The sequence below is a fragment of the Pogoniulus pusillus genome, chromosome 20 (genome assembly GCF_015220805.1).
Source record: "Pogoniulus pusillus isolate bPogPus1 chromosome 20, bPogPus1.pri, whole genome shotgun sequence".
Taxonomy (NCBI): Eukaryota; Metazoa; Chordata; class Aves; order Piciformes; family Lybiidae; genus Pogoniulus; species Pogoniulus pusillus.
The window spans coordinates 930,266-957,221 of record NC_087283.1 but is presented as its reverse complement, the minus strand read 5'-3'; the positions used below and the strand labels follow the sequence as shown (position 1 = coordinate 957,221).

Sequence of the window (26,956 nt, the reverse complement as noted above, 5' to 3'; positions counted from 1 at the left end):
AAAGAGCGTGCATGCTGTGCAGGGAGGGCTGAGACTCAGCTCTCCTCCCAAGTCATGCTAAATGTCACCTGGAAGGTAGTGACAGCTGGGGCTAGGCTATAAAAAACCCCTGAGAGGAGCATCTCTCTGAGTTACAGCAGTTGTGGATTTAGCAGAGACGGGGACAGATTCTGGGCTCTGCTCCTTGTCCTGCACCCCAGCCCAGGATGCTGCCCCGGGGAGCACTGTGCAGAGCCGCTGCGGAGATTGGTGTCTGGGACTGCCTCAGATGTTCCCCAGGATTTATTAACCTCAGCTCAATCACTTGCAGTTAGTGCATTTGTCACCGGCGATCCCAGATCTGTTGTATTCGTCACCGTAATGAATTAAAGCTTTTAATGATTTTAACTTGCTGAGCCTGTGTCAGTGCAAGCCCTTACCGGGGCACTGGGAAAGCGGCAGCCGTTAGTTTTGCCAGGTAGCTCCGATGGAGCTCCGAGATGGGCACCTGTTACACGAGAGCCATTCGGACCCTCGGGGCTCTGTCGCCTCACTCTCCGGACCCCTCGGGGCTCTGTCGCCTCACGCTCCGTAGCCCTCCGGGCTCTGTCCCCTCGCCGTTCGGACCCCTGCGGGCGCTGTCGCCTCGGCGCGCCCCAGCCCGCGCAGTGCCCCCTGCCGGCGGCGCCGTCCGCGCCGTGATTGAGCGGCCCGGGCGCGGCGCTGACAGAAGCCCTGGGTGCTGCTGCGCGCTGCCAGCTCTCCTCAGATCACATCACCCCGCTAACAGGAGCGTACAGCCCCGTGAGACCACTGCTCACTTGTGCGCCTTCATTTTTTAGACATCTGATGGTTTCTTGCTCTCCAAGTCGGCCGAGGAAAGCTGGGAAGGCTCCACAAAACAAATGCTCCTCCTTAAGCCTCTCAGGTTTGTGTTTGCTTGGGACGCTCCCGCAGCCAGAGATGACTTTTGTAGTGAGCTGGTCCAGAAACGCCTCCCAGACTGCTCCCGGACACATTCCCTGTAGTGTTTTGCATACCTCTTAGTGCACCACGCTCCTTTTTAAAGCTTTGTTTTCATTCAGTGGAAACCAACCCGGTGCAATCAGAATATTTACTCTGTTGTGGTGTATCAAACCCAACAACCCCTCATTGCTGTCTGCAACTACCTGAAGGGAGGCTGTGGCCAGGTGGGGTTGGGCTCTGCTGCCAGGCAAGCAGCCACAGAACAAGGGGACACAGTCTCAAGTTGTGCCAGGGCAGGTCTAGGCTGGATGTCAGGAGGAAGTTGTTGTCAGAGAGAGTGATTGGCATTGGAATGGGCTGCCCAGGGAGGTGGTGGAGTGGCTGTGGCTGGAGGTGTTGAAGCCAAGCCTGGCTGGGGCACTTAGTGCCATGGTCTGGTTGGTTGGCCAGGGCTGGGTGCTAGGTTGGCCTAGAGGAGCTTGGAGGTCTCTTCCAACCTGCTTGATTCCATGATATGGAAACCAACTCAGTGTAATGATAGTATTTTCTGGTTTGTGGTGTATCAAACCCAATAATCCATCCACTGGTTAATATATAACAGATATGGCTCTGTGTGTGCAGACATGGAGTTTTCTATCCCCAAATTGTCCCACTGAGACTTTCTGGAGTATGGCTCAGATCAGTATAAATAATCATTTCTATCCAACAGTAGCAATTGTTTTGTTGAACTGAGAAATTTTGAGTGCTAGTCCTATTCTCGTTTCTGTAGCTTAGATGTACTTTTACTGCGTTGATACACAACACTTTGCTTTCCTCTATAATCTGCACAAATAACTATATAAATCTGTTTTTTAGCAAGGCTTGGTGTTTTTAAACAGCTGTTGTTAATGTGACTTGCTTCATGTTAAAGTAATAGGGTTTTGTCTATTGGTAGCATGCCAGCAGCACAGGCTCAAGCACTCAGGCACTATGTCTTGGGCTGCAGCCTCATAGCACTGACACTGAAATTAATCTGCACTAATCCTTTTGAAAATAACCAAATTGCATTTTCTCCTGTAGGACAACTGAGAACTCCAGGTGTCTCCAACTTTTGTTATGCTTTGTTTTAAAACTTCAGTAAAGTTCTTAAATACTTTGTGATTAATAAAAAAAAAATAACCAAACCCAACAAACCAAAGAGCTCTGATTTCTCTGTCAGAGTTTAAAGTGCAGTCACACCTCTTTTCAAGAGGTCATCAATGTGTCACCAAAGCTTCATGAAGACCCTGTCATGGGTTTTTCTCTTCAGGAGCATTCAGTCATGACTTTTCTTTAGAGTTTAAGAGGTTTTTTTATGGGGTGTAAGCTAATTCTGTTTTGTTTTCTGTTTTGCTTTAGCTAAAAAACTAGGAATTACTGATGTGCCAGCTGAAGTGGTTACTTTTATTTCCCATGCAACACAGAACAGATTAAGAACAGTGATAGAAAAAGTAACAGTGATAACACAGCACCGAATGGAGTCCTACAAAGTAAGTGTACAGAAGAAGGTACAGTGTGCTACAGAATCAGAGTGAGTGTGCAGGGGAAGGTGCAGCATGCTGCAGAATTGGAGTGAGTGTGCAGGGGAAGGTACAAGTTGTCACAGAATGCTGCTGTGTGACAGCAACTTTCCTTAGCACACGATAGGGGTTTGTGTTTACTTGATGTGCCAAGGATGGTTTAGCTGCAGGTTTGTCTGTCTCAGCAAACAGAGGGTGGTGAGATGGAAGCAGTGCTTGCCAGAGCAGTCTGCTGCCTCTGTGTTTTCATTCTGCTGTGCTAAAATGTCTAACGTGGGGTAGGTGTTAGACTCTTTCTGCTCATGGACTGCAACCGAGACTGCTGATTCTGGATGTCTCCCTTTTTTGACTAAGACATCCACTGACTGGGTCCAAATTGCTTCAGTAAATGGAAATCCATGGTTACTTTGTGTGTCTTTGGCTGCAAGAAATACTCACATTTTACAAAAGCTACCAATTTGTCTTAAACTGTCAAGTAAAGTGGATCTTTCACTGTGATTAAGCAGCAATATTCTCTTGAAAAAGAAGGTACCAAGATGCAAAGATTCCCTTGTTAGCAAGTATGCTCTTGAAGAAAAGTGAAACAATTTACATTAAATTTCCCCACTGGTTGAGGAGAAACAACCTGCAAACCAGTTTGAAATGAAACCAAGCATCTTTATTGATAACTATCAAACACTGGTTTTGATAGAAGCCCCTACTGGTGGTTCAGCTGGTGTGAAATCAAGATGACAGTAACCATCATTGTTTATTGCCTGAGATGATATTTACATTGAGGAGCTCCCATTTGGGCTTTTGGGGGTTTTATTTGGCTTTGACCTTGAGTGCAAGCATAGTCAAACAGTTTGGACTGTATCTTTGCCCACGTGTTTCTGAGTCACTGCTGGACATGGCATTTGTAAGAACAGATCTTTGGGGTCTGTGACTGCAATCAGCATGACTGTGATAGCAAAACTGCTGGAAAACTCCAGGCTACCATGCCTGCATGTTACCCACCCAAACCTTGCCTTGCAGTTGAGGGACCTATTCTGTTACATTGGACTAGAAGCAGAATCTCCTTTCTTTCCTCTTCAGCAGTGTCAGATCCCTTCTTCCTTCTCCCTAGGATGGTGTCTGGGAAGAAAACACTTTGTTTAAGCTACATTAAGCCAAAGCTGCATTTAAAATATCTTAATGGCTTCTTAGACAAAAACTGAATGTTGTTTTCTATTTAACCATAGCATTTTCACTACAGTCTCCTTGATGAATGGTTTGCTTTGAATTCATAGCAAAAGGAACATATTAAGCAGATAAATGAGATGCAAGTAATATGGATAACTTCCTTCTGACATTCTGAGTGTTCCCCATGCAGCTTGTGCCATAAATCCTTACTGTTTGCTGGCTACTAGGAAAGCTTGCCTGCCTTTAGTTGTCATAGAGTTCTTCAAGTTTAATTACAATTAGAGGCTTCTCTCCAGCTAAGTGTTTAGCTTTGATGCTTTTATAACGCTGCATCTTGATCACTCTGGTCCTGGTTCAGGATGAGCACAAATAGTGGAATTGCAGCTTACAGCCAGGCTTATATCTTATGTTTAGGATTGCTCAATAACAAAGCATCTCAGGGGTTTTTAGTCAGTAAGTCTGGGTTTGGTTTGTTTTTTTTTCACTCTGTGATGTCTCTGGTGATGATAAATCAATCCTCTTTCTTTTTTAAATTTACTGAGATACCAATTAAATAGATTCTAGCTGCACCATTAACCACAGGCTGCCTTTATTCTCTCCAGCTTAAAAGGAGGGGAAAAAGTTTAATGATTATTTTAACACTATTTCTCACTCTGGGAACATTGGGATATGTAACACCCCCAGTCTTCTTTGAACGTGGGGTCTGATGGCACTGCCTGTTGGAGTGAAACGTTCTTCTCTTGCAGGATGACGAGTGGTATGAGCAAGCTACAGACGTTCGGTCACAGCTCAAGTTTTTTGAGCAGTTGGAGCGCTTGGAAAAGCAAAGGAAAGACGAACAGGAGAGGGAAATCTTGCTGAAGGCTGCCAAGGTATTTTTTACACTACTTACCAATTGATAGTCTTCCAACAGCTCTCTAATTCTGTGCCATCCATTTCACAAATGCTTTTTTCTTTCGTGCAAGAAGATGCAGTTGTTGTGACCTCACAGCTTTAGTTCCTGAAGTCATGCTACCTCCATACCAGCCTGGCTGGAATGCTCTTGGGTTTGCAAGATACAGCTCAGAACTGGATGAGTTCTTGGGAATAGGGCAGAGAGGGGCTGATGTTTGTGAAACAAGTAGGTGAAATAAAATAGCAACACAACTTAGAATTTCATTAAAAGCCCCAGCGCTGAAAACAAGATTGGACTGTTGCAGGAGCTGGCACAACCCCCTGGACCTCTCAAGCTCTGCATCATATTCCACAATTGCAGGATGGTTTGTGGAACCTTTTAAAGGTCATCTTGTCTAACCTCTCTGCAGTGAGCAGGGGCATCTTAAAGCAGCCCAGGTTGCTCAGTATGCTTAATGTATGCAATACTATCTAGAACATATAGCCCAAAGCACTGTTCTAATCCACTTCCTAGGAAGTCTTGTTAGAATGGAAGTGTTGAAAGACACATTGGTCCTGGAAACCCTGAGATCCAGTCAGCTCCTGCAGCTGGAACAACTCCTGTTTCAAACATCCAGATGTGTCAAATAGAGAAGCTGTGGAAGGAGAGACTGTGGCTGCCTTGTCTGTCATTACTTTGGGGTTATCTCCCTAAAAGGTGAATCAGAGTGAAGTGAAAATGGCACCAAGAAGGAGCAGTTTGTGTAGAAACACATCTGTGGAGTGCAGGCTCTTTAAAAGGAAAGTCAACTCTTCACCCTTGTTTGTTTTGCCAGTAAGAACCCACTGGCTGTTGTTTCCACATGTATGCAGGAGCAGGGAACTTTGGAATCTGTCTTCAGTGACTGGTACAGGAAAGAGCAAGAAGAGCTGAGGAGAGTCTTAAGACTGCAGAAAGGTCAAAAGCCAGACTAAAATCACTTGAGGAATTCACCTTTACATTTGACATGGTGCTGTTGTGTGGACTTCCTAAAAAAAACACAGCCACCCAAACCAAACCAAACAAAACAACAACAACAACAACAAAAAGGGAGGGGGAAAATACAAACAGAAACCCCCAGCTACAGTAAAAGGTGCATTCCTGCTGCTTTTATAGCCACTTCCAAAAGCTGGAAAGGCAGGCCGTGGGCATCAGCTGAACCAGGTTCTGGGCTAACTGTGGGAAAAGGGCGGGCAGCAGGGAGAAGAGGATTTTGTGGTTGGGGTTTTGGTTTGGTCTGTTTATTTCTGACTTGATTTTTAGAGAAAGTGATGCTTTCTGCAGCAGAGGGGTACAGCTTGGGATTGGCCTTGTTATCAGCAAATCCATGAGTGATACCTTTATGACAGTCTGTAATCAGGTGGATCATGTTTAAACTACCATGGTAATTCATATGCTGAAACTGGCTAAATACTTGCTTATTTTATTAGCAAAGTAATTAATTTCCAATACATTTATTGGCCTGACTATTCTGAAGTGCTCTGTGTTAGCTGCATGAGCCTATCAGGTGGCCAAGATGTCCTTTGAGGGTCCCTTCCAACCCGAGGCAACCTGTGAATGTGGGTGTCTCGAATGCCACTGTCCCAGGAGAAGGATCTGTTCTGCGAGAAGAATAATTGCTGGAGGAAATGGGAAATGATGGTCGGGGTTGTTTGCAGAGTTAATTGATATTGATGGAGGAGAGTGATTTTTATAGGACTGTGGGCTGAAGGGCTTCTTTTTATTGGAGAGAGATCATTGGAGTTTGGCAATGCAGATTTCTCTGCACACACGTCTGTGATGACTGGAAGGGGCTGCCTCTGTGAGGCAGAGACGAGCTCAGCCGTCACACCAATTTAGTCCCTGCCCTCTCTTCTGAGAGCACAGTGGATGTGCTGCAGCTCTCCCTGAGATGAAGGCTCTCTGAGCAGGAACTTGTAACTCACTTCTGAGGAGAGGAGAGCATAGAGGGAATTATTGTGTCGAGATAATTTCCTGGATTTTTTAGGAGTTTGTTCCTTCAATTTGAATGATTTTAAAATAAATCTTTTCCCAGGCCTGTCCTCTTGCATTCCACCTCACTGTGGTCGTGGCTCTGGATAGGGTTTTACCCTCAGCTATGCTGCTTTTAACTTCACTTTTTATTAACAAAGCTAATGTGAAAGCAAAGTGTTTCATGTTGCCAATTTAATTTCTTTAATTAAAAGTGAAAGTTATAGGCTGGTACAGCCGTGGGGTGAAGTTCTAATGTCATCAATGGGGAAAATAGGTTTAAAATTGAAACTGTTGGCACAGCAGTGGCTCTCAATAGTACAGCACCTGCAGTTGTGACTTTTTGCTTTTATCTAATGAAAAAAGATGGATTGAAGCATTAAAGGCTCCAGTGTATGGACTGGGAAGAGGGAGCAGGAGCTATAAGTGCCTGCACTGGGATCAGATGTTGCTACATGCAGGAGATGTCTTTAGGAGGAGAGTCCCTGTGAGACGTTTTCTAATGCAAGTTTAGCTTCAAAATTGTTAGTGGGACAAAATGTACAAAATGTACGTGGTACATTAGAGCAGAGTCCTGAATGGTGATTGAGTCCATTGGAAGGGCCCTTAGTCTGCTCCTCTGCACAGACAGAGTAGCTTCCCTTTTTAGGCAGAGGTGTTACATACATTGAAGTATTCCATCAGGTAGAGGTAGCTTTATTACTTTAAAAATTCTATTGCTTTCAAATTGCAGGCAAAATCCTCTTCCCTAAGCTGTGCTGCAACACATATTTGGTATCTGTCTTGGTGGCATTCTTCCTTGACACAAGCAAGGGGCAAACCTGAGGTTTGGAACGTTAGGGAGTTTGGTAACACGTAAATGACACCTCCTATTTTTAATGTGTTTTGCATACAGACATTTAACATATGCTGCTTTTCATACTTTGAAAATCTCCTATTTCCATAGAGCCAGTGTGATCTCTGCAGTGTTCAGATAAATACGATAGCAAGTTTTTAACACAGAGCACTTTCATTCTTAACAATTAAAATATCAGGCTGTCTGGGCTAATAAAAGCAGCTTGTATTTGGGAGAAATGCTAGCAAACCTGGTTTGCTGAAGAAGTTCTCAGTAGGAGACAGCATTTGCTGTGTCTGAAAATATATTACCTGGTTAGGATCAGCTCTAGGTTGCTCTAAAGTGACTATGGGAAGCTGCCTACTTCTGAAGGTGTTTATTCATCAACATGAAAATACCTTACGTAAACCCAGCTTGCTTTATTGGCAGACCTAGACATGAAGTATTCAGAGGGAAAGGGAAAGGGGAGGGGAAGAAAAAGCCAAAACCAGGAGATGACATTGCTGGAAAAAGGTAAAGTGGAATTAACAAAGCCTAGCAATGATTAGCTAGAAGCTGGACAAAAGTTAAATGTAGAACAGTTAAGATAATTGGTGAAGAAAAACAGTGACATAGAGACAGCTGCAAAGGCTGAGCAGCAGCAGAATTGTTCCACCTCTTCAGAGGGGGAAAAGATCCTCACGTGTGGAGTGGAGTGTAAAGAGAAGCCAGTGACATTTTTAAAGCTTATCTAGGCACTTCTGCTAAGCTTGACATTTTCATTTGCTTCTGTTTGCTTTAGTCTGCATTGCATTGGCAGTGAAGGAGCCTTTCATCATTGATGTTAGATCACCAAGTGAAGAATTAACAAACTGCTCCGTGTGTGCTTTGTCATGTTCTAGCCCCTACACGCTGGTGGGTTTGTTTCTGAGGCTTCCTGGTTTGTAAGCTGAGATGGTAGGCAGCAGGAAAGTGACCTACTCTTAATCTGTTAAAAAAGGAAATTGGTTAGAAGTTGCTTGAGCACAAAAAGTAACAGAAAATGACAGCTAAATTCCGCATTATTTTTGAGCGTTCCCTGCAGCAGGAGTGGCACAGGCAGTGTAAGGTGGGAACCCTCCTGGTCTGAAAGGAGAGCCAGACCGAGATCTTTGCAAAGGCCACGTGGTGCAGAGCCAAGGAGTAACTCCAGATGTTCTGTTATTCTAAATGAATCATTCTGCCTTCACCTGCAGTCTGGGGCTTTATAGCCAACATCATCAGGTGTTTTAAATCCTCATTGCTGGGAAGATGCTGCTCTGTGTTAGGCAGGAGCTGAGTGCCTGCTTGCCCCTCTGCAATCATTCCTATTTATCGTGAATGAGCTGGAGGGGTACGCAGGTAAATCGCCTGCTTTTGGGGTCTGCTTTTTCAGATTATCTTCACCTCCAGATCTACTTTTAGTCAGGCAGCTTCTTTTTGAAAAAAAAAAAAAAAAGAAAAATCCAAGGTCTAGCTGTGTTGTTTTTTATCTGTAGCACTGGCAGAGTGTTTGCTTCACTTGGGGAGTCCAGGAAATTGCAAAGTTACTTTGCCTCTGCTGCTTTAATTTTCCTTGCAGCGCCTCCAAACACAGCACAGATCTGGAGTGTTTTCCAGGATTCTATCACTTTCTTGTAGAAACTTGGTTCCAGTGTTAGAAGTCTCAGCTTGATTCTCCTAGGACACTTTGCATTCTCCTTAAGCTGAAGTGCTTTTAACTTGTGCTTTGCATTTGGCAGACGGTTCAGCTTCATACAGTGGGATAACAACACGTTGTATTTCTGTGCTGCCTTCATTGCAAGACTCAGAATGCAAAAGAAGTTCACTGTACCTTTATAAATTTATCATGAAAACCCAAGAAAGGGCTAAATATTTCTCTATCCTCATACTGGAGAAACTGAGGTACACAATAATTGAACATGGTGACAGAGCAAGGACCTAATTCATCTTGGTTCATAAGTGGCTACCTAAATCCATCTCCTAGAGAAGCAACTCACTGAATGGGCTCTGGGCTTTTGTTTCTATTTCAGCCTAATGGCTACAAATATCATCAAGTTCTTAGCAATCGCTCTGCTGCAGAGAGTCCCCCAGCTCTCTGCAGATCCACACACCTTCTTCAATGCCTTTTTGTTCTCAACACATTCACTGGATCAGGGTATCTACACTCTTGTCTGGCTACAGTTATAAGGAATCTCAGCCTAAGTTAAATTGGAAATTCTTTCTTGGTTGGCACAACTACAATCTGAGAGTCAAATCTGGTCATTAGCTATCTAGAGATTTTAATTTCTTGCTACTGCGGATGCTGTGCTGTCAAACTGCCTGCTGAGCTAGCAGGTACAATAGCACTAGTTGGTGGTGTCAAGTATGTAGACTGATAGATTCATAGAATGGGTTGGAAGGGACCTTAAAGATCCTAAGTTCCACTCCCCTGCCATGGGTAGGGACAGCACAGGTTGCTCAAGGCCTCATCCATCCTGGCCTTGAACACCTCCATTCACAACCTCCCTGGGCAACCTGTGCCATTGTCTGCCTGCCCTCACTGGCAAGAATTTCTTCCTAATCTCCAGTCTAAAGTTGTCCTCTCCAAACTTCAACCCATTCTCTCTTGTCCTATCACATCTCATAAAAGTCTCATTGTTGTTTAATTTGGCCATGCTTGGTCATCACTGGTTTTTATGTGTCCTCTATTATCTGAAATAAAAAAAATCTCAGTTTAAAAACCAAAACAAACCCAGGGAAAAGGATGGAGGATTCAGTGCTGCTGGAGCCCTGTGTACCAAGTTCCAGTCAAGGCTCTGTCTGGGTATATAAAAAATAGTGCGTGGCCCCTTAGCCTCAAAACCTCTCTCCCTTTGCTTGTTTTCAACAGATTGGCTTATAAAAAAGCCAAAGAGTGGGGAGACAGTTCTGAGCATGTGGAAGTTTGCAAGCTCATTCTTTCAGATTTCAGGTCTGCCTTCAGCAGAGAAGCAGAGCTAGGAGAGGGCATAGATGTTCTTCTTCCTTTGGGAGTTGTGTGAATCATATCACTTGAAATGTCAAAGAAGCACCAAAATAAAACAATTACACCTTTCAGGTATCAGGAACAACAGTTTTCCATGGATATCTCAGGTTTTATTGGAGCTTCTCACAAGGTTTTATTCAAGTTCTTCTGAATACTGACCAACCACGCAGACTGCCTGTATTATCTACCTCTCAGGTTCTGAGTTCCATCCACTGGAACGTGCTTAGTGAGCATAAATAAGAATTTAATCATTTTAACATATGGCTGTAAACCAGTCTATAGCTGCAGAAATGTACTGTTATGGGTTATTATTGCAATTAAACAGTTTTTCTTAATGGGGTTTTAGGGCTTTTGTTCCTGGTTCTGAAGGGAAAGCCAAAAGCTGCCATTTGGCAATATTTCTGCAGCTTCAAAAATCACAACATTAATATTATTAGTAGTGCATGAATGAGTTTAAATTGTGTTTATTTCTGTGCTGTGCTCCAAGTGAGCTCTGTGGATAGTAACATCTTCATTAGGAAGATTAACTGTTTGGGAGAGCAACTCCACATTTTCTACCAACAGCTGAACGAAATCTTGGTTGCAAGCAGTTTAGGAACCAGTGACTGTCAGGGGTTTGAATGGCAAAGCTGAGAGGATGGAAGGGGAGGCACTTCCTTATGCTCATGTCTGTTGGTAGTAAATAACTGAAACCTGAAGCTGTACAGAAACTTTGGCATTGACCAAACCGTGGTGTGTGTGGGGGGAGTGTCATCATTCAAAGCCAGGGTAGATCCTATTTGTGGCTGAATGTTTAAGAGTCTGTTGGGTGATGCCTGTGGGTTTGAAATCACACTGCTACGAATTTAAGCATCCCATCTTTGGCACCTTATACCCTGTGCCCCTGCCCTTGCTGTTCTGTAAGTTATTGCAGGAGATGAGGGGTTCTTCAGCCAGCTGCTAACCGCTTTCCCCCATTTCTTTTAAACATCTAGAGTCGCTCAAGGCAAGAAGACCCAGAGCAAGCCAGACTGAAACAAAAAGCAAAGGAGGTAAGCAGAGCTAGAGATCATTACACTTGACATTTCAAGGCTTGAACATATTAATTTTTTATGCCTTGCTACTTGTATATCGTTAATAAAAATCTGACTAAAAACTTTTTAGGATGTATTTGTTGCCTTGCCTTTGATCTTTCTGTTTGCAAACTAATACATTAATACATGTGAAGCCTAAGGAGATTTTGTAAGAGAATATTTCCATACATTACATTTTCATTTCCATTTTAGGTAGCTGTAGCTTTTGTTGGGTTGTTGGTGGCAGCAGCACTAGATTTTGGTGGGAAATCTATGCCTTTGTCTCTGTGTAAAATGCCATGCTCTTAGAAACCTGCTGCTTAACAGTTTTGTTCTGGTGAGTCTTTAAAGCAGTGTCGTTGCCAGGCATGCCCCCCCCCAGCATGGCTCAGCAGACTGGTTACTCAGCATGGAAAACTGCAGTAACCTAAAAAACTGCCCAAGAATTCCAGAGGAAGTTTAGATATGGTATTCCAAGAGTAACAATTTGGGAGCTGCTCAGTGCCTTAATTTGCTGTAAATGAGTGTAGCTGTCCTTTGCTTAAGGCATCCGGTGGCTTAGGATGGAGTTGTAACTTAAATCAATTAGACTAAAACATCTATCAGCTCCAAGTCATTCCTGGTTTGAAAATTCACTAACATCATCTGCAGCAAACTGATGCTGTAGTGGGTTGGGCTTTTTTAGCCAGCTGTCTTGGATGTATGCATTAGAAAGTAATCATTGAGCACTGGAAGGTAGTCTCTGCAGAAAGATGCACAGAACAAATGCTGGGGTGTGGAGCTGTGCTGCCTGGTTTGCATCCCTGTGGCAGGCTCTGCAGCTCTCCGAGCTGTGCAGAACAGCCCAAAACATCCAAGCAGAGGGCTGGGGTTGATTTGGCTCTTTTCCATTATGTAGTAAGATTTGTTTAAATGAGTTCTTCTAAACATTAGGCCTTGGTTTAGTGTTTCCAGAGCTGGGATTGTCAAGCGAGTAGTCAAATGAAATCATCAGGTTCCACGGCAGGGGAAGACGCAGGATTTTGCCGGTGTGTGCGAAGGAAGAATGGGCTTGCTGAAAAGAAGGGGTGGCAGGCAGCCCCTGCTGTAGAGCCGAGAGCTGAGACTGCCCTGCCGCTGGGAGCCAAAGCAAGCTAGAAAGGAAAGGGCTGGCACAGGATTTGCGTTCTGCTTTGGCCACTGGGAAGGGGAGGAAGTAAACAGGAGGGCTAGTGAAAACACGCTTTCTAGGAGGCGGGCTGCTGCTGCTGCCGCTGCTCTCTCTAGCTGTCGTGGAAGGCTGGCACTCATGCCAGTGCTGTTGCCTGTGGGCTGTCTGCAGGAGCTCGTCCTTGCCTTTGGAAGAGCAGGCTGTCCATAGAAACTGTTTCTTACCCACTAGAGGGAGAGCTATGCTGACATGGGAGTGAAAGAAAGGGCAGGAAATGTGTTCTGAGGGACGAGAAGAGTGCTAGCAGCAAATGTGGTGGTGGTAACCTCCTTTAAAATGCTGGTGTCCAACTGGTGTGCGGTTGTAAAGCAGCAGTGTTGCTGGACAGGATGAGGAGGTGCTGAAATGAGTGCAGGGTGCATGGGAGGATTTCTGTTGGGTGCTGCACCCTCTGGTTTTGTGCCTTTGCCTTTGTTCCCAGCCTGCTAACGAAGGTTAGGATGTGCTGGCACCCTGCCTGCCTCGGAACTTGAATTTCAGTCTACGTATTTGATGCTAAGAAATTCGAGCTTGTCTCTCTTTTTAGTAATTAGGGTTCTAAAGCTCTTTCTTCAACTAGTTTAGAGACTTGCACCTAAAATATTCAACCATATTTAATAAAACCATGTTCTTTTGCATTAACTTTTGCATAGGCGAGGAGGTTCTGGCAAGATTTGGAGTTAACATTTGTTCATATTCTTTTCTGCCTTGGATACTGAATAAGTGCTAATGTCTCGAATTGAGCTGACACTGAACAAAATAACCAGTTGCATAGTATAAAAAGCTGATTATTAGATAGAGTGTCTTTGGCATGCATTTGTTATTTAAAATTAAAAGGTTTGGATCAAGCCTTACAAAAATGTAACAAGCCACTAAAAGCTGACTGCCAGCTGGGCTGCTCTTACATGTGTGACTGGCCCAGAACCGAGAGGGAAAGTTGGCTTCTTCCAGGTTGTGAGCTGATGAATGCAGTACTGTCAGCTTTGGTAATAAGTTGCAGTTGAAGCTGGTTTTCCATGATTTCTGTGTCTTGAATATTGCTTGAAGACCTCTGTTGCTCAGACACCCTTCTGGTCAGTATTGGCTACTTGGTAGTATTATCAAAAGCATAGAGAGGCCATCTGGGAAGGCTAAAGCATGTTCAGCTTGTGCTCCTTCTTTAACGACGTGGCTGTCAGACAGGTCAGTTTTTCCTGTCACAAAGCAGCTGAGAATGTCATTATTGCATTCTGGAAATGGAGAAAGTTCCAGACTTTGCAGTGTGCCTGCATTTGTGCAGTTCCACTTCTGCATTCCTTCTGCTGATCAGGAGGCCAGCACCATGCTCTGGAAGGGAACCAGTGTTCAATTCCAGTGTGTAACCATCCTCTTCAAACCAGTGTGATCGGTACTGCACCCTGCTTCCCTGCCAGCCAGAAATGGGCGACTAGCTAAGCCAAACATAACCCAGGTATGAAGCCTGTTAAAGGGAATAAAGCCCAAGATTCTTAGTGAAGATAAAAGTCAGAGGGCAAAAGTGAAAAGAAGTCTTCAAGAAAGTCTTTGAAATACTTAATAACTTTTCAAAACATGAGGAGACTCCATACTGTTAACAAGTGCCCCTCTTGCTCGAGGGTGTCTTCTAAGAAAGCGTGTCCTGTGGACACACTGAGAACTGAATTTGGTAAGGTGGAGATTATTTTATGTTTGGTTCTGCAACTCCATTGATCAGCCAGGCTTCAAACTGCTCTGCATGTTGTTTAAACCAAACCTAAATCAGTTTCAGTCATGTTCAGATACTTAGCAAAGCAGAAGGCAGGCTCACCTGCAGACGGCCCTCTCGCAGAGCCCTACCAGTCAGGTTTCACACACAGGCCAACACTGTGTTAGTTCAGTCAGGGAATAGATTTAAAGGGAGGCAGAGAAGGTAAGACCTTGAATGTCCTTTTGGGCCTGGAGACGTTTCTATATATTCAGTGTCAGCTGGCTAAAAACTTTATAATTTAGAAGTAGATGAGTCTGATCCTGAAAGATTAACTTGGTTAAACTCTGTGTGTCATCACCAACCAAGAGTACTGCATAATAATGCAACCTTAGAGTAGACACCATAAATGTCTGGGCATGTGTCCAGGACCTAGATCAGTTCAGATAACACTCAGCTGAGTCTATTCTCAGATGCCCTTGTTAACCACACCAGTGAAATCTCAGACCTGTCGATGCTCAGAAGCTGTCCCAAGTTCAAGGGAAGACAGAGGCCAACCTGTGGCTTACCTCTGTCAGCACAGACAGCTCATCCTTCCAAGGCTGCCTTAGGTCCTGAAACAGTGATATGTGTTTCATCAGGTTACTTTTGTGACTGTGGAACTAGCTAGGAGCTTTGGGAGTACCCAGTGCTTGCATCAGCAGAGCAGGGGCAGGTTTTCCCCATGCTCCCAGGAGGAGCTATATCCACTGCAGCATTGTGGTAGCCACTCTGCTTGGGGACTGTCTGCAGTGTCTTCTGTAGCCTCTCTGAGTTGAATGCACAAAAGTTACCATTAGCAGACATAGTTATCTAAGAAGCCATAGGATTTGATAAGGAACTGTAGGATTGAAGCTTGAGGAGGGGAAATTCAGACTGGAGAGTAGGAACAAAGTCTTTATGGTGAGGGTGGGGAGACACTGGAACAGGTTGCCCAGGGAGGCTGTGACTGCCCCCTCCTTGGAGGTGTTCAAGGCTAGGTTGGATGGGGCCTTTAGCAACCGGGGCTAGTGGGAGGTGTCCCTGCCTATGGCCAGGTTGGAAGTGGATGAGCTTTAAGGTCACTTCCAACTCAAGCCATTGTACAGATCCCTCTGTTCCTTAAAACTAATAACGAAATACAGACACCAGATGATGTGTGTCTTGTGTGGCTTCAGCTGCTGCCTTAGACATTTTAAATCCCACAGAACAAGGTGACCTGTCTCATCATTACTGAAACTCTAGCATCACATATTTCACAATTAGATGATGAAGGTTTTACTCAGATTTATCAACTTAGGGGGAGTGGTTTCTTCTAAAGTGTTTGAGTAGGGGAGCTGCAGTAAACTGTTGTTTTTGTAAGGCAGTAATGGAAAGGAAAAGCAAATGGAAAGGATTTCAGTTTGCTTGGTAAGTTCATTTAGTCACCTTCTTAGCACACTCAAAGTCCTGAAGGATTGTACTGGTAACGCAGCTTCTCTCCTGATGAGAAGTGTGAATGAGGGAGGTTTCTACTTTATCATGCCTGACATAAAAGTATTGATTCCAAAACAACAACCTTCTCTTAAAAAGGTTTCTTAGAAAACATTCCACTGAGAAATGGAACACTTGGCCAGAAATAAGTTCAAATTAAATTTCCACTTAGCCCTCTAACCCATCTGAGGGTCAGCAGGTGGAAAGAAGGAAGAGCTAGGAATATGATAGCTGAAGCAGTAATGGTCCTTCAGAACTGAGTTGTTTCATAAATGGCTGTCAGCATCAGGTTACCAATGCTGGGGCCGTGCTGCAGCATTTTTGTCAACACACGTAGAAAGTCAGATAAGAGTCACTTTATTTACGCTCTCCCTTAGCCACTAGGCTGTTGTTGGAACCCAGAAAAGTGCTTCAGACTCTTCTGGTACTGCTAAGCCTATGCAGCACTGCCGTGAACTGAACTGGATGATCTTTGAGATCCCTTCCAACCTAAACCATTCTGTGATTCTATGTAGTGCAAGACTTTCCTAGAGGTGCTGCAGCCGTTTCTAATGTTGATGTTAAACCTGCAGCTCAGAGAGATGCTTTCCTGTCTGCTTCCACTCAGAGTACTTCGAGGGAAATATTGCTGGGTTAACTGTTTGGGTTTTTTCCCTTTTGAGTAGATGCTACTTCGGCTGTATGGAGATATCATAGTGACAGGTAAAAATTGTGGATTCTGAGCTCCTGGGAAGGCCAGGAGAGGAATGGTATTGTATCTGCATCTGCAAGTACTGCTGCTGAACAAACCAAAGTCTGTAAACAGCATCTGAATCTCAGTGTGTGGATCTTCAAAACTTGCTGTCACTTCAAATGTAAAGACAGTGCCTTTTGCCAGCAAGCTGCCTTTCTTTCCAAGGATCAGGCGTTTCCCTGCCATGTCCTCGTGGCCTTGCTGTGCAGCAGGACATTTTGGACATTTCTCTGTAAAGCCAAAGACTGTGACACTTCCAACATCCTTTCCTGTGCTTTGGGCTGAAGTGATGTCAGTTGTTGGACTGAAGCTGCAGTGTGGTGTTACCCTGGCAGAAAACTGGGTAATTGGCAGAGAAATGCCAGGAGATCAAAGGAATGGCCATGATATTTTCCAACTGAGGCAAATTGTTTCAGTCTTGCTTAGGTAAAATGTATATTAATTGGAGTTGAGTCAGGGGCTAGGTGGTTGGGTTTTTTTCGGTCTTCTCTAACCCAAGCTTGACCCAGGATTACCTCATTAGTCTAGCAGAAATCTAAATGAAATCCAATCCTGCCCAACATCCTAATTTCCTTCTACAAAACCATGTTGATGCAGTTGGAAAGTGATGCAGGATTTTAGTGTGCAGACACTGCCTAGCTCTGGTTTAGAGATCATCAGTGCTTGGTTTTGGTGCTTCTAGCATTCCAAGAGCAAATAAATGCTGTTTTGCTGATGCAGGAGTTGAACACACCACCTTTCTTAAGACACAATTCTTACACTTGGAGCATCTTCATCATATAAGCCACTCTTGGCATGTTCCTTTAGACTTTGCTGTCTAGAAAGTCTTAGAACTTTGTTTGCTCCCTGACTGGAGTCGCATACAAATTTGAATGTACTGTGTGAGAAGGATCACTGGTATCACAGAATGCTAGGGTTCAGAAGGGGTTTCTGCAGATCATCCAGTTCAACTGCCCTGCCCAGAGCAGGGTCACCTGGGGCAGGTCACACAGGAACATGTCCAGGTGGGTGATGGGAGGCTCCACAACCTCTCTGGGCAGCCTGCCCCAGGGCTCCAGCAGCCTCACACGAAAGAAGTTTTTCCGCATGTTGAGGTGGAAGCTCCTGGGTTCCAGTCTGTCCTGTCACAGGACACCACTGAAAAGAGCCCGGCCCCTTCTTGAAGCGAAGGTGGGGGTGGAAGGAAGGAAAAGAGCAAGTGTGGGAAAAAAGGGGAATCAAAAAAAAGAAAAGACGAAGGCAAAAGAATAAGTAAAAAAGACAGAAGAAAAACAGGAAGTGAATATAGGACAGAAGGACAAAAGGGGGAAAAAGAGGGAAGGAAAAGTGGAAGCAAAAATAGAAAAGATAAAAAGGAAATTAGAAAAAGAAGAGAGGGGGTGGGGGAAGAGGAGAAAATCACCGTAAGAGAAAAGCACAAGGAAGCTGTTTTCACCTGGAGCAAGCCATGGGTGTGGAACGGTCCCTGATGCTGCTGCCTGAGCGCCGCAGCAGATGGCCTTGCCCTGCTCTGGTCCAGCAGCCGCTCCGAGTCCAGCCGCGGCCGCCGTTCGGCGAGCAGAGGGCGGCGTTCGCCAGCCGTGCCCGTGCGCGGGAGCGGCGGAGGCTGCCCGCACAGCAAGCCCAGGGGCTGTTAGGACGTTTGGGCGCCGCGACCCAGCCTGCTCGGCCACACAGCAGCTCGCAAGGAGAGGTCAAGGTGCACTCGGGCTCCAGCCCGCGGGGCAGCTCTCCCCCCGCGCTGCCTGCGCGGCGGCTCCCGGCTGGCCGGCGCAGCTGAGGGCGGCTTTCATTGTGCCGCTGAGCTAACATGTTTGCGAGCCCTGCTCGGCAGCCTGGGAGCGCCGCGGGCAGCGCACAGCTGCCAGCTTTCATCTGCCCCCAGCTCCTGCGGGCGCTCCGCCTCACATGACAGGGGCCGCGGGCAGCGGGGCGCACCTACCGAGTCCTCTGTTCCTCTGCCCGCTCGGTCTGGGCGCTGCGCATTGCACCGGCAGCGGGCAGCTGGCCGGCAGCGATCAGCTGCGCGCCTGCCGCCCACGCAGCCTCGGCCTCTTTGTGCCAGAGCCGCAGACAAAGATCTGCCCCTGCTCCCCGCCTCTCGTCGGGTGTTTGCGCGCTGTGGCCGCTCGCAAGGGCAGAGCCCCCTTTGAAATGCACCTTCTGGGGACCCCCGCCTTTCAAAGCACCCGGGGGCTGTTCCTGGCCTGTTAGGGGGAGGTGGAAGAGTTCGTGGAGCAGAGTTAAAGCTAAAGTAATGGGAGAAAATGTATAGAAGGGATTTCAGACCGCCTTGCCGGCACATCGTGGGAGTTGCACTATCTACCTGCAGCACTTTAGTCTGTCTCCAGTAATCTGTAAGGTACAGCAGATTAATTGCCGCAGCTCTACAGTATTTTTTTAGTAGATTGTGAAATCAGATTGAAAGAAATACTCTGGCTCTGTAAACCTGCTTTGTAAAAGCAGTCTGCAGTTGCCCTGCAAGGTTCATCACCACCTGACTGACTGGGCTGGGATGTGACAGTTTCCGTACTGTATGAGTAGTGTGGACCTTGCCTTGGCTGTCACTTGCAAGTAGTTTGTTGGGGCAGAGCTTTAAAGAACGCTTCACGGCCCTTGCAGGAGGGTAAAAAGTGTCCATTTTGCCTTAGCCCATACTGAGCGTTTCTGCCCGTGGCTAAGGTCTGTGCTCTTCTCCCGAACTGCAGGCCGGGTGGGGAGGTAGGCGGTGACCCATGAAAGGGGTGGTAGCAGTGGTAGCATCTCTTTCCTAGCTTCAGTTTACTTGTCATGAAGTAGTATCTTTGAGTCAGCCTCTGAGCCTCTCAGGAGTTACATCACCTTAGCTGAATAATGAGGTAGTGCTCAGCAGAGCCTGAAAAAGTGGTTCCCTTTTAGTACTAAAGAGTGGTTTCAAAATGAATGCTCTGCACTATTGGCAGTCACAGGGTAAACAGGATCCTCGCTTTCTCTCCAGTATGTTTACTACAGGTAGATGTGATTAGCTCCAACACGTAAACACTTGGAAGCTGTTACTCTGTTTTGAATGCTATTAGGCAGCTGAGCAATGATTTGTAAGACGTTTGTTTTCACCTAGCTGTGAAAATTGGTGCTGAGTTGGCGCTCAGCTCCCGGTTTTCCATGGAGATGGTCAGGCAGATGTGGCTGGGGTTCTCTGCTGTGTGCTTCTGCAGCGTCTGCGTGGAGGTGTCGCAGCTTCCCTAAAGGTGCTATCTCCAGATCTGCAGGACTGGAGCCAGCTGAGACCCAGTGTGATGCAACTGCAGCTCAGGGCTTTACTGACTCTGCACAGCCATGGGAAAAGCTAAATAAGCAGGCTGGAGTGTGGAGCAGGCTTCTTTCACTCGTGTGTCTCTTCCCTCTGCCGCTAGGCAATCTGTTGAGAGTGAGCACAGATGTTTATGTTCCTGAGACAGAAGCAACACCACGGCCATCTCTGAAGCTTTCTCTTCACCTTGTTTTGTGACATCAGGTTTTGAAATGAGGTTTCGCTCTGTATGGCCATGTTCACATGCTAAGTGCATGAAAATCTATTAATTTCCCTCTGAGAAAGTAAGAATAATTGTTAAAAATACCCTGTAAGGCATGCTTGTGTCTTGCAGATATGTCAGGTACAGGAAGCTCTGGAATATGCAACATGAAATTGAAGTGGACATAAAAACTGAAGTCAGGTGTTAATTGGGTACAGGAGAGAGAATGTCCCCTTTCCTAGAAACATGACAGAAGTGGGAGTGGTGAGAAAAGAAGATGTTTTTATGAGAAATGGGATCCTTTTGTCTGTTTTCAAAGTCTAGCGTTTAGCTTTAAGGCAGCCCAGCACTTTGTGGTTCTTGTGGCCATCTACCACCTCTGGAGGAGTGTGAAAGGCTCTCCCACAGAGGAGACCTGTAGACTGTGGAGAGATGTCTGTTGTGTCTTACTGTGACAGGTAATGGTTAAAGGAAGTTATGACTGTACATTATTACCTCGTTTTATTTACCACTGTTTAATGAAGCAAAACACTTCCAGCCTCCTTTCCTGAGGAAGAGTAAATTCAGTATTGGACAAAATTGTCTGTTTCCATAATGGTCTGGCTGCAGCAGTTGCTTGATTTTCCTTCTTAAGCAATATGTTCAGGGAATCCAGGGTTACCTAGGATGTGTCAGAAAACAACTATGGGGTGAGTTTTCCCCCCCTAAGAATAGAAATTGCATCTGTTAACTATTTTACCTTGTTAGTGATCTAGGTGACCACAAGATAGAGTGATACAGATCTCCAGCTTGCCTGGGAAGCATCTGAAGAACGTGCAGCCATGCTAGCTAATCCTGTAAACATCTCTAATTTAATCTCAGGTTGAAAACTTGCAGCTTATTTTAGGTGCAGAAGTCATTATAGTATAGAGCTGTCACCTCTCAGAGGAGGGAGCTAACTTGAGGTCATGAGAGACTGGCACAGTTTCCTGATACCAGTTGTCAAGTTTTAATCTCAGAAATTCGCAGGGAGACAAAAATTGAGCTAAGCTTCTGTGTGTGCTGCATGCAGTCCTGGTTTCAGTCCTAGGTACTAGCATTCTGCTCTGTGTCTTTGTCATGGCTTGGCTCTAGAGCAATCATAATGCTCGCTTAAATGTCATGGGCACTGTAATGTTAAGAGTATATATTAGACTCATAGAATGGCTTAAGATGGAGAGACCTTAGAGCTCATCTGCTCCAACCTCCTGTCAAGGGCAAGGACACCTCTCAACTTAGTTGCTCAGGGCCTCATCCAACCTGGCCTTAGACACTTCCAGGGAGAAGACAGCCACAGCCTCCCTGGGCAGCCTGTTCCAAAGTCTCACCATCCTCACACTGAGGAACTTCTTCCTCAGCTCCAGTCTAACCCTGCTCTGCCTCAGCTTCAAACCATCCTCCCTTGTCCTGCCTCTAGGCACTCTCAGAAGTCCCTGCACAGCCTTCCTGTAGGATCCCTTCAGGCACTGACAGGCAGCTCCAAAGTCTCCCTGGAGCCTTCTCCAGTCTGAACACCCCCAGCTCCCTCAGCTTGTCCTCATAGCAGAGGTGCTGCAGCCATTGGATCATCTTTGTGGCCTCCTCTGGCCTCAATCCAGCAGCTCTGTATCCTTATGCTGGGGACACCAGAACTGGCCACAGTATTCAGGTGGAGTCTCAGCAGAAGGGTCAGAATCCCATCTCTAGTCCTGCTGGCCACATTCCTCTTGATGCAGATTTGTCAGCTGATGCTTCTGGGAGCATTTCAGTACATGATGACTTTTGTGATGTGCTCAGCTATGCAAAAGAAAGAACAGTGCTAGCTGTACGTCTCCTAAATATCATCAGGTAATTGTAACTGAGGCATTAAAAACGATTCCTGAGTGAACAGGAATTGGCAGGCACTCAGCATCCAAGAGTGCTGAGAACTCCATGGCACAAGATCATCAGTTTGCTGCTCAGTACCTTTTTGCTCCTACCACTTCTTAAACGTGTGCTGTTCACATTTGAAGTACTGGAAATTCCTCTCTGTCACTCAGCTGACAGCAGTACAGTATTCAGAACAAAGAGAATTTGTCCCTCTGCTGTTGGGTTTAGTCTGGTGTCAGAGATGTGATAGCTGATGTTAGGTAGACTCTGATACCAGAGATTTAGTAGCTGATGTTATTAGATAGAATCTGCTATCAAAGATAGGATCTCTGCTGTTAGAGCTGCTATCAGAACATCTCCTGTGAACATAATTTATCAGCTGCATTTTTACTTGAATACAGAAGACTTTTGTAATGTATCTATCACATAACCTTTCCTCCTGTGTATTATTTGTTTGAAACCCAGCTCCAAACGTTGTGATTTTGCACTGATTTAGGACATTTCTCCAATCTCCTCACTTTGCTTTCGTTGTTTAAGATGCAAAGAGGAATGTGGGGCTTTGGCCTGGCTCTGCTTTCTCTTTGCAGTAGCTTCCCGTTTAATTCCAGCTGTCTGTGCCAGGGAATGGTGTGCTGGAGTCTGTTTTGCAGAGCACAGTGCTGTGGTGAGTTGGTTACTGGGACAATAAGCGTTTGTGACAGGTTGTTTGCTGAGCACTTCCTCTGTGCATATGGCAGATCAGAGTTCAGTTGTGAGCAGATTATCCATTGTGCCTTGATGTTAAAAGGAGCTCCTTCCCGGGCTCTGCTGAGAGCTGTTTTGCACGGGCCTACGAGTGGTGATGTTGAGACGCATCTAAGAGAAGTTAGGGGAAGTTCACATCTGCTGGGGGGAAAGAATGAGCACAGCAAATAGCGTGAAGTGATTTTAGCTCTCTGCTCATGATCTCTCAGAGTATTTAGTGTGAATTTTTCCACTGAATTTAACTGCACTTACTCTCTTCTGTAGGAGAACATCATTAACTATTCCTCACGTTTGTAGCCCCGAAGACCCTTCAAAGGCATGCAGATCCCTCAGTACTCAGGGGCTAGTGGTTTCATCCCACCTTTTTAACGCTGGGCTGGTCAGAAAGGTGAGGGGCTTTTAGGCATCAGTATTTTGAACATCAGTTTTAGAGAGCAGGGAAACGTTGCCTAATTAGAAGAGGAAAATCAGAAAGACTTGTTTTCAAGATGAGGAAGAGCAACCTGTAATGAGGGGATAATCTGCTGTGTTCCTCACTTATCATCATGTGCTAAGGATCAGGGAGCAGAGAAGAGAGTGGAATGCTTCTGTTCTGCTGGTGGTGACACACATTTTAGACTTCTAATGCTGGAAGGATCGTTAAGATCTTAAAATCACAGCTTCAGTCTGCAGTTCTTTGAAAATGAGTTAACCCCCCATGTGTTGTTTCAGAGGTGGGGGAAGTAATTTTAGCAGAAGCAGACTGAGGGGTGAAAGGGGACGAATCCTGCATTTGCAAAGCTGATCCTAAGGACGTCTCATTTCCTTCTTGAAGCAGGTCAGTTCTTGGACCGCTCACTTGTGCTGTTTATCCTTACACAAAAGTCAGAAACGACTACGCGTGGGGAATGCAGGCATTCATCTCATGCAGCAGTAACGGGGCAGCTATTGCACTGCCCTCACCCACTGGTTGGAAAAATGAAAGCATTTAAAGCAAAAATCATTTTGATTAGAATTAATTAAGGGATTCTTAAAGTCTGAAGCTTAATGAAGTGCAGTTCTTTAGAGCAGAAAAACAAGAAGGAAAACAAATAGTGCCCCTTAAGCAGATGCTTATTCACGTAAGAGAGCTGCTCTTTGATTCTGGAGAGGTGGTGTGGCTGCAGTTGGAAACCTTGGTTTCTGGTGGAGTTATTTGTATCTGCAGTAAGCGAGGAATAAGCAGAAAACATGAAAAGCCAAGGAAGGTTTTTATGCTGCTTCTCTTACTTCTGTTTTATTTACATGAAAAATACCTTCTTTTTTTTTATGGTGTGTTGCTGTGCCTTTTGTTGACCATATCTGCACGCCAGGTCTGTCTGCTTGTTTCCATTGGCTTGTCATGTTCACTAATTAGGGAACTGCTGCATGATTCACCTTGTTAATTAGAGGGACTTGCACACAAAGGCCCTTCGGGCAGTGCGAAAGAAGAGCCTAGCACTAGTGCCCTGAGAAAGCTCCAGCCTGTGAAGTAATTCTTCTCATCTACCTTCTATTTTTTATTTGAAATGAATAAATCATTGAGATTTTCCTTGTGGAGTGAGAATGCAAGAATTCTCATCTTTGAGAGATGTAAATTATATGTGATCAATAGAAGGGGATGACTACCGCATTGTACTTACAAGATTCCCTAATTTACTACTTGTCAGGCTACGAGAAATTGCTTGAAATATTTTGTCCCCACACTATGGGAAGCTGCTCTCTTGATCTGCAGGAGCGATCAGCAGCAGCAGCAGTTTTGCTGTGGTTAAATCTGAAACAGAAAAGATGTAGATTATTTCAATTTTGAGCTTGTTTTCAATCCCCAGTGGGGATTCCATTTCCATTCACTCCACAAGTTTTGAGGAGGAGAAGGTGGGCGCCTGGCTGGTTTTATTCCTGGTACTGCTCTGCCTGACACCTCCCTTTGGACAGGAGCAGCATGCTGGCTGTGTTGTGTGTTCTGGAGTTGAATATAGTTCCAGAACAAATCCCGATTCTTTTAGTCCTGTCCCTTGGGCTTGATCAAACCAGAACCCATCCTGCAAAAAAAAGGATACTGCATTGAGAGTACACAACCAGTCTCTACACCACCCATTCCCCATCTGTTTATGACACTTCAGAAATTGACTTCAGTGCCATTTTCTCTTTACTACTTGATTAAAATTACTTACTACAGCCAAGTGATCTTTAGAGGATTGCTACATTTGCCTCTTTTCCTCAAATGAAGATGGCAGTTTCAAGATGCAGGCCTCCCAGGGGACTGGTATCAAAATCTGGACATTTTCCTTTGGAATAATCTCCTTGTTATTGCCTCTTACCAGAATTTCTGATGAGTATTTGCAGTGCACTTCAAATTTCTGCTAGTCTGAAGTTTGGAGGAGTGCCATGTAGGCAGATGATCTCCAGAGGTCCCTTCCAACCTCCACGGTTCTCTGATGCTGTGAAATCTTAGGAGAACTTCCACTGAGATTAGCAAGGGCCTGGGTAGAGACCGTAACCAGGGCCCCAAAAGAGAAAATACTCCTTTGTGGCTTGCTCCCCAGTTCAGCAGCCTGTGAGTGAGCCCCCAAGCTTTTCGCCTGGTACTCTTGCCAGTCACCTTTGTACTGGATGAGGAGGTCTCTTCCTTTTAAGAAGAGTTTGGGATCGTTTGTAATTGTCTGCCTTGCTCTGAAATAAGAAATGGTGAAAAAAAAAAGGAACAGATCCTGGGGGAAGTCGTTTAGCTCCTGGCATCTGAAGAAGAGACCAGCCCAGAGGCTGCTCCCCTGCCTGCTGGCTGTGCCTCACAAAGCCTTTGCTCAGATGATCCATGCTTGGCTAAGCAAATCTACCAGCCACCATTATGGGACCTATCAGACAGCAAGGCTTGAAAGAGGGATTGTCTCCAGCTTAGTGCAGAGCAGCCTGGAACTGGTGCTGCCAGAGATGGGTTCTTTGAGGAGTGCTATAACCAAAACCAGGTGAAGTGCAGCAGCAGCTCCAACCACAGATTTGGGGCAATGAAGCAATGTAATGATTAAGGTTATTGAAAGGACCAAATAATGCACAGTTGTAGAACCCCTTCAGAGGAACCTGAAGGGTTTCTTACACCTGGTATTACTGTAGGTAGGACCTGAAGGTTGGGCATTTGCAGAAATAGGTGGGCTGAAATCAAACAAAAACCTTACCTGCTTTGGGCCGGTTTCCTATCAGCCAGCGTGCTGTTGCTGGAGCAGCACTGCTGACCTTTAGAGACTTCTGCAATGCAGAAGAGAGGTGGGAGCATCGTATGGGCATTCTACAGACATTATCTCTGGAGTTCACTGATGGACTCATCCTTCTTGATCATTGTCCTGGACTTGGGGAGGTTACTGCCAGCATTTTTAATGACCTTCATTCTTTAATTGCACCCTCTGTTGTGGACATCTCAGGACATGTGTAATGGTTCCACATTTCAGGCTCTCCTCAGCAAAAAAGATGTTTTTCCAGGGGGTGTAATCACTGTCTGAGACTGATAGATATATGTTGCAGAACCATCAATTAGGACAAGCTTTTCCCAGCATATGACCCTGTTATCAGGAATTAAACCATCCATCGCCAACAGAATTAGGAGGGTTCTCCATTGATGCCTATTGGCCAGAAATCAATGCTCGAGTCATTGGTTAGATGATGCTGTTTTCATCAGTCATCTCTACCATGGCGCACTCTGCTGCCAGTTTGCTGCCTGGTGTTGGCTCCTGGCTGCCTTCGTGCCTGATTGTGGCATCCCCAGTTTCTGTTGTTCTGTTAGCTTCTTCACTGTCCTATTTTCTTCTTCTTGGTTGCCATTTCTGAACTGCCTTGGGAATTGTAGGTAAAAGTCTAGTTCTTTGTGGTCTGACTTGACTCTGTGACTACAGAAACTTACAACTCAGTTTCTATTCCCTTATCAAATCTCATATTGACAGTATTTAAATGTTGTCGATTGCTTCTTCAAGCTCTTCTTTCTTCTTTATCTTCACAGCCGTCTCTGTCTCTTTGTCATCAGGTTAGTTTCCTTCCAGGCCAGAAAACGTCCCTGATTTCTGCCTGCAGGCAGAGAGGCATCTCCCTGACCTTTCTCTCTCTCATGAGATGCCACTCCCTCTTGTCCCTTTCGGCTTTGATGTGGAGACTGTAGAGTGTTTTAGTTGTCCTACTTTCTGATCATACTGAAGGAATTCCTTAGTACAGTCCCCAGCTCAGGTCCATGTTTCATCTCCATCTCTGCTTTAAACAAAGCTAGCTTCAGCTCACTTAGGTTTTGCCCCCATTTGGAGCACATTCTGCCTTCATTTCAAGATGCTTTTTGCTCATGGTGGTGACCACCTGCTGCCTCTCA

At 45.4% G+C, this 26,956-nt stretch overlaps 1 protein-coding gene across 6 annotated transcripts in view; it reads left to right on the top strand.

The window, feature by feature from the left end:
• LOC135184285 (transcription initiation factor TFIID subunit 4-like) overlaps positions 1–26,956 on the top strand; it is a 131,118-nt gene that overhangs the window by 55,077 nt on the left and 49,085 nt on the right. For all 6 annotated transcript variants that reach the window (XR_010305952.1, XM_064159880.1, XM_064159882.1 and 3 more), the window contains exons 11-13: positions 2,323–2,453; positions 4,391–4,516; positions 11,342–11,398. Coding sequence is in view for 5 of the 6 variants with exons in the window: in XM_064159880.1 (XP_064015950.1) it covers positions 2,323–2,453; positions 4,391–4,516; positions 11,342–11,398 (314 nt within the window). In the remaining variant the exon portion in view is untranslated. The remainder of the gene's footprint in view (positions 1–2,322; positions 2,454–4,390; positions 4,517–11,341; positions 11,399–26,956) is intronic.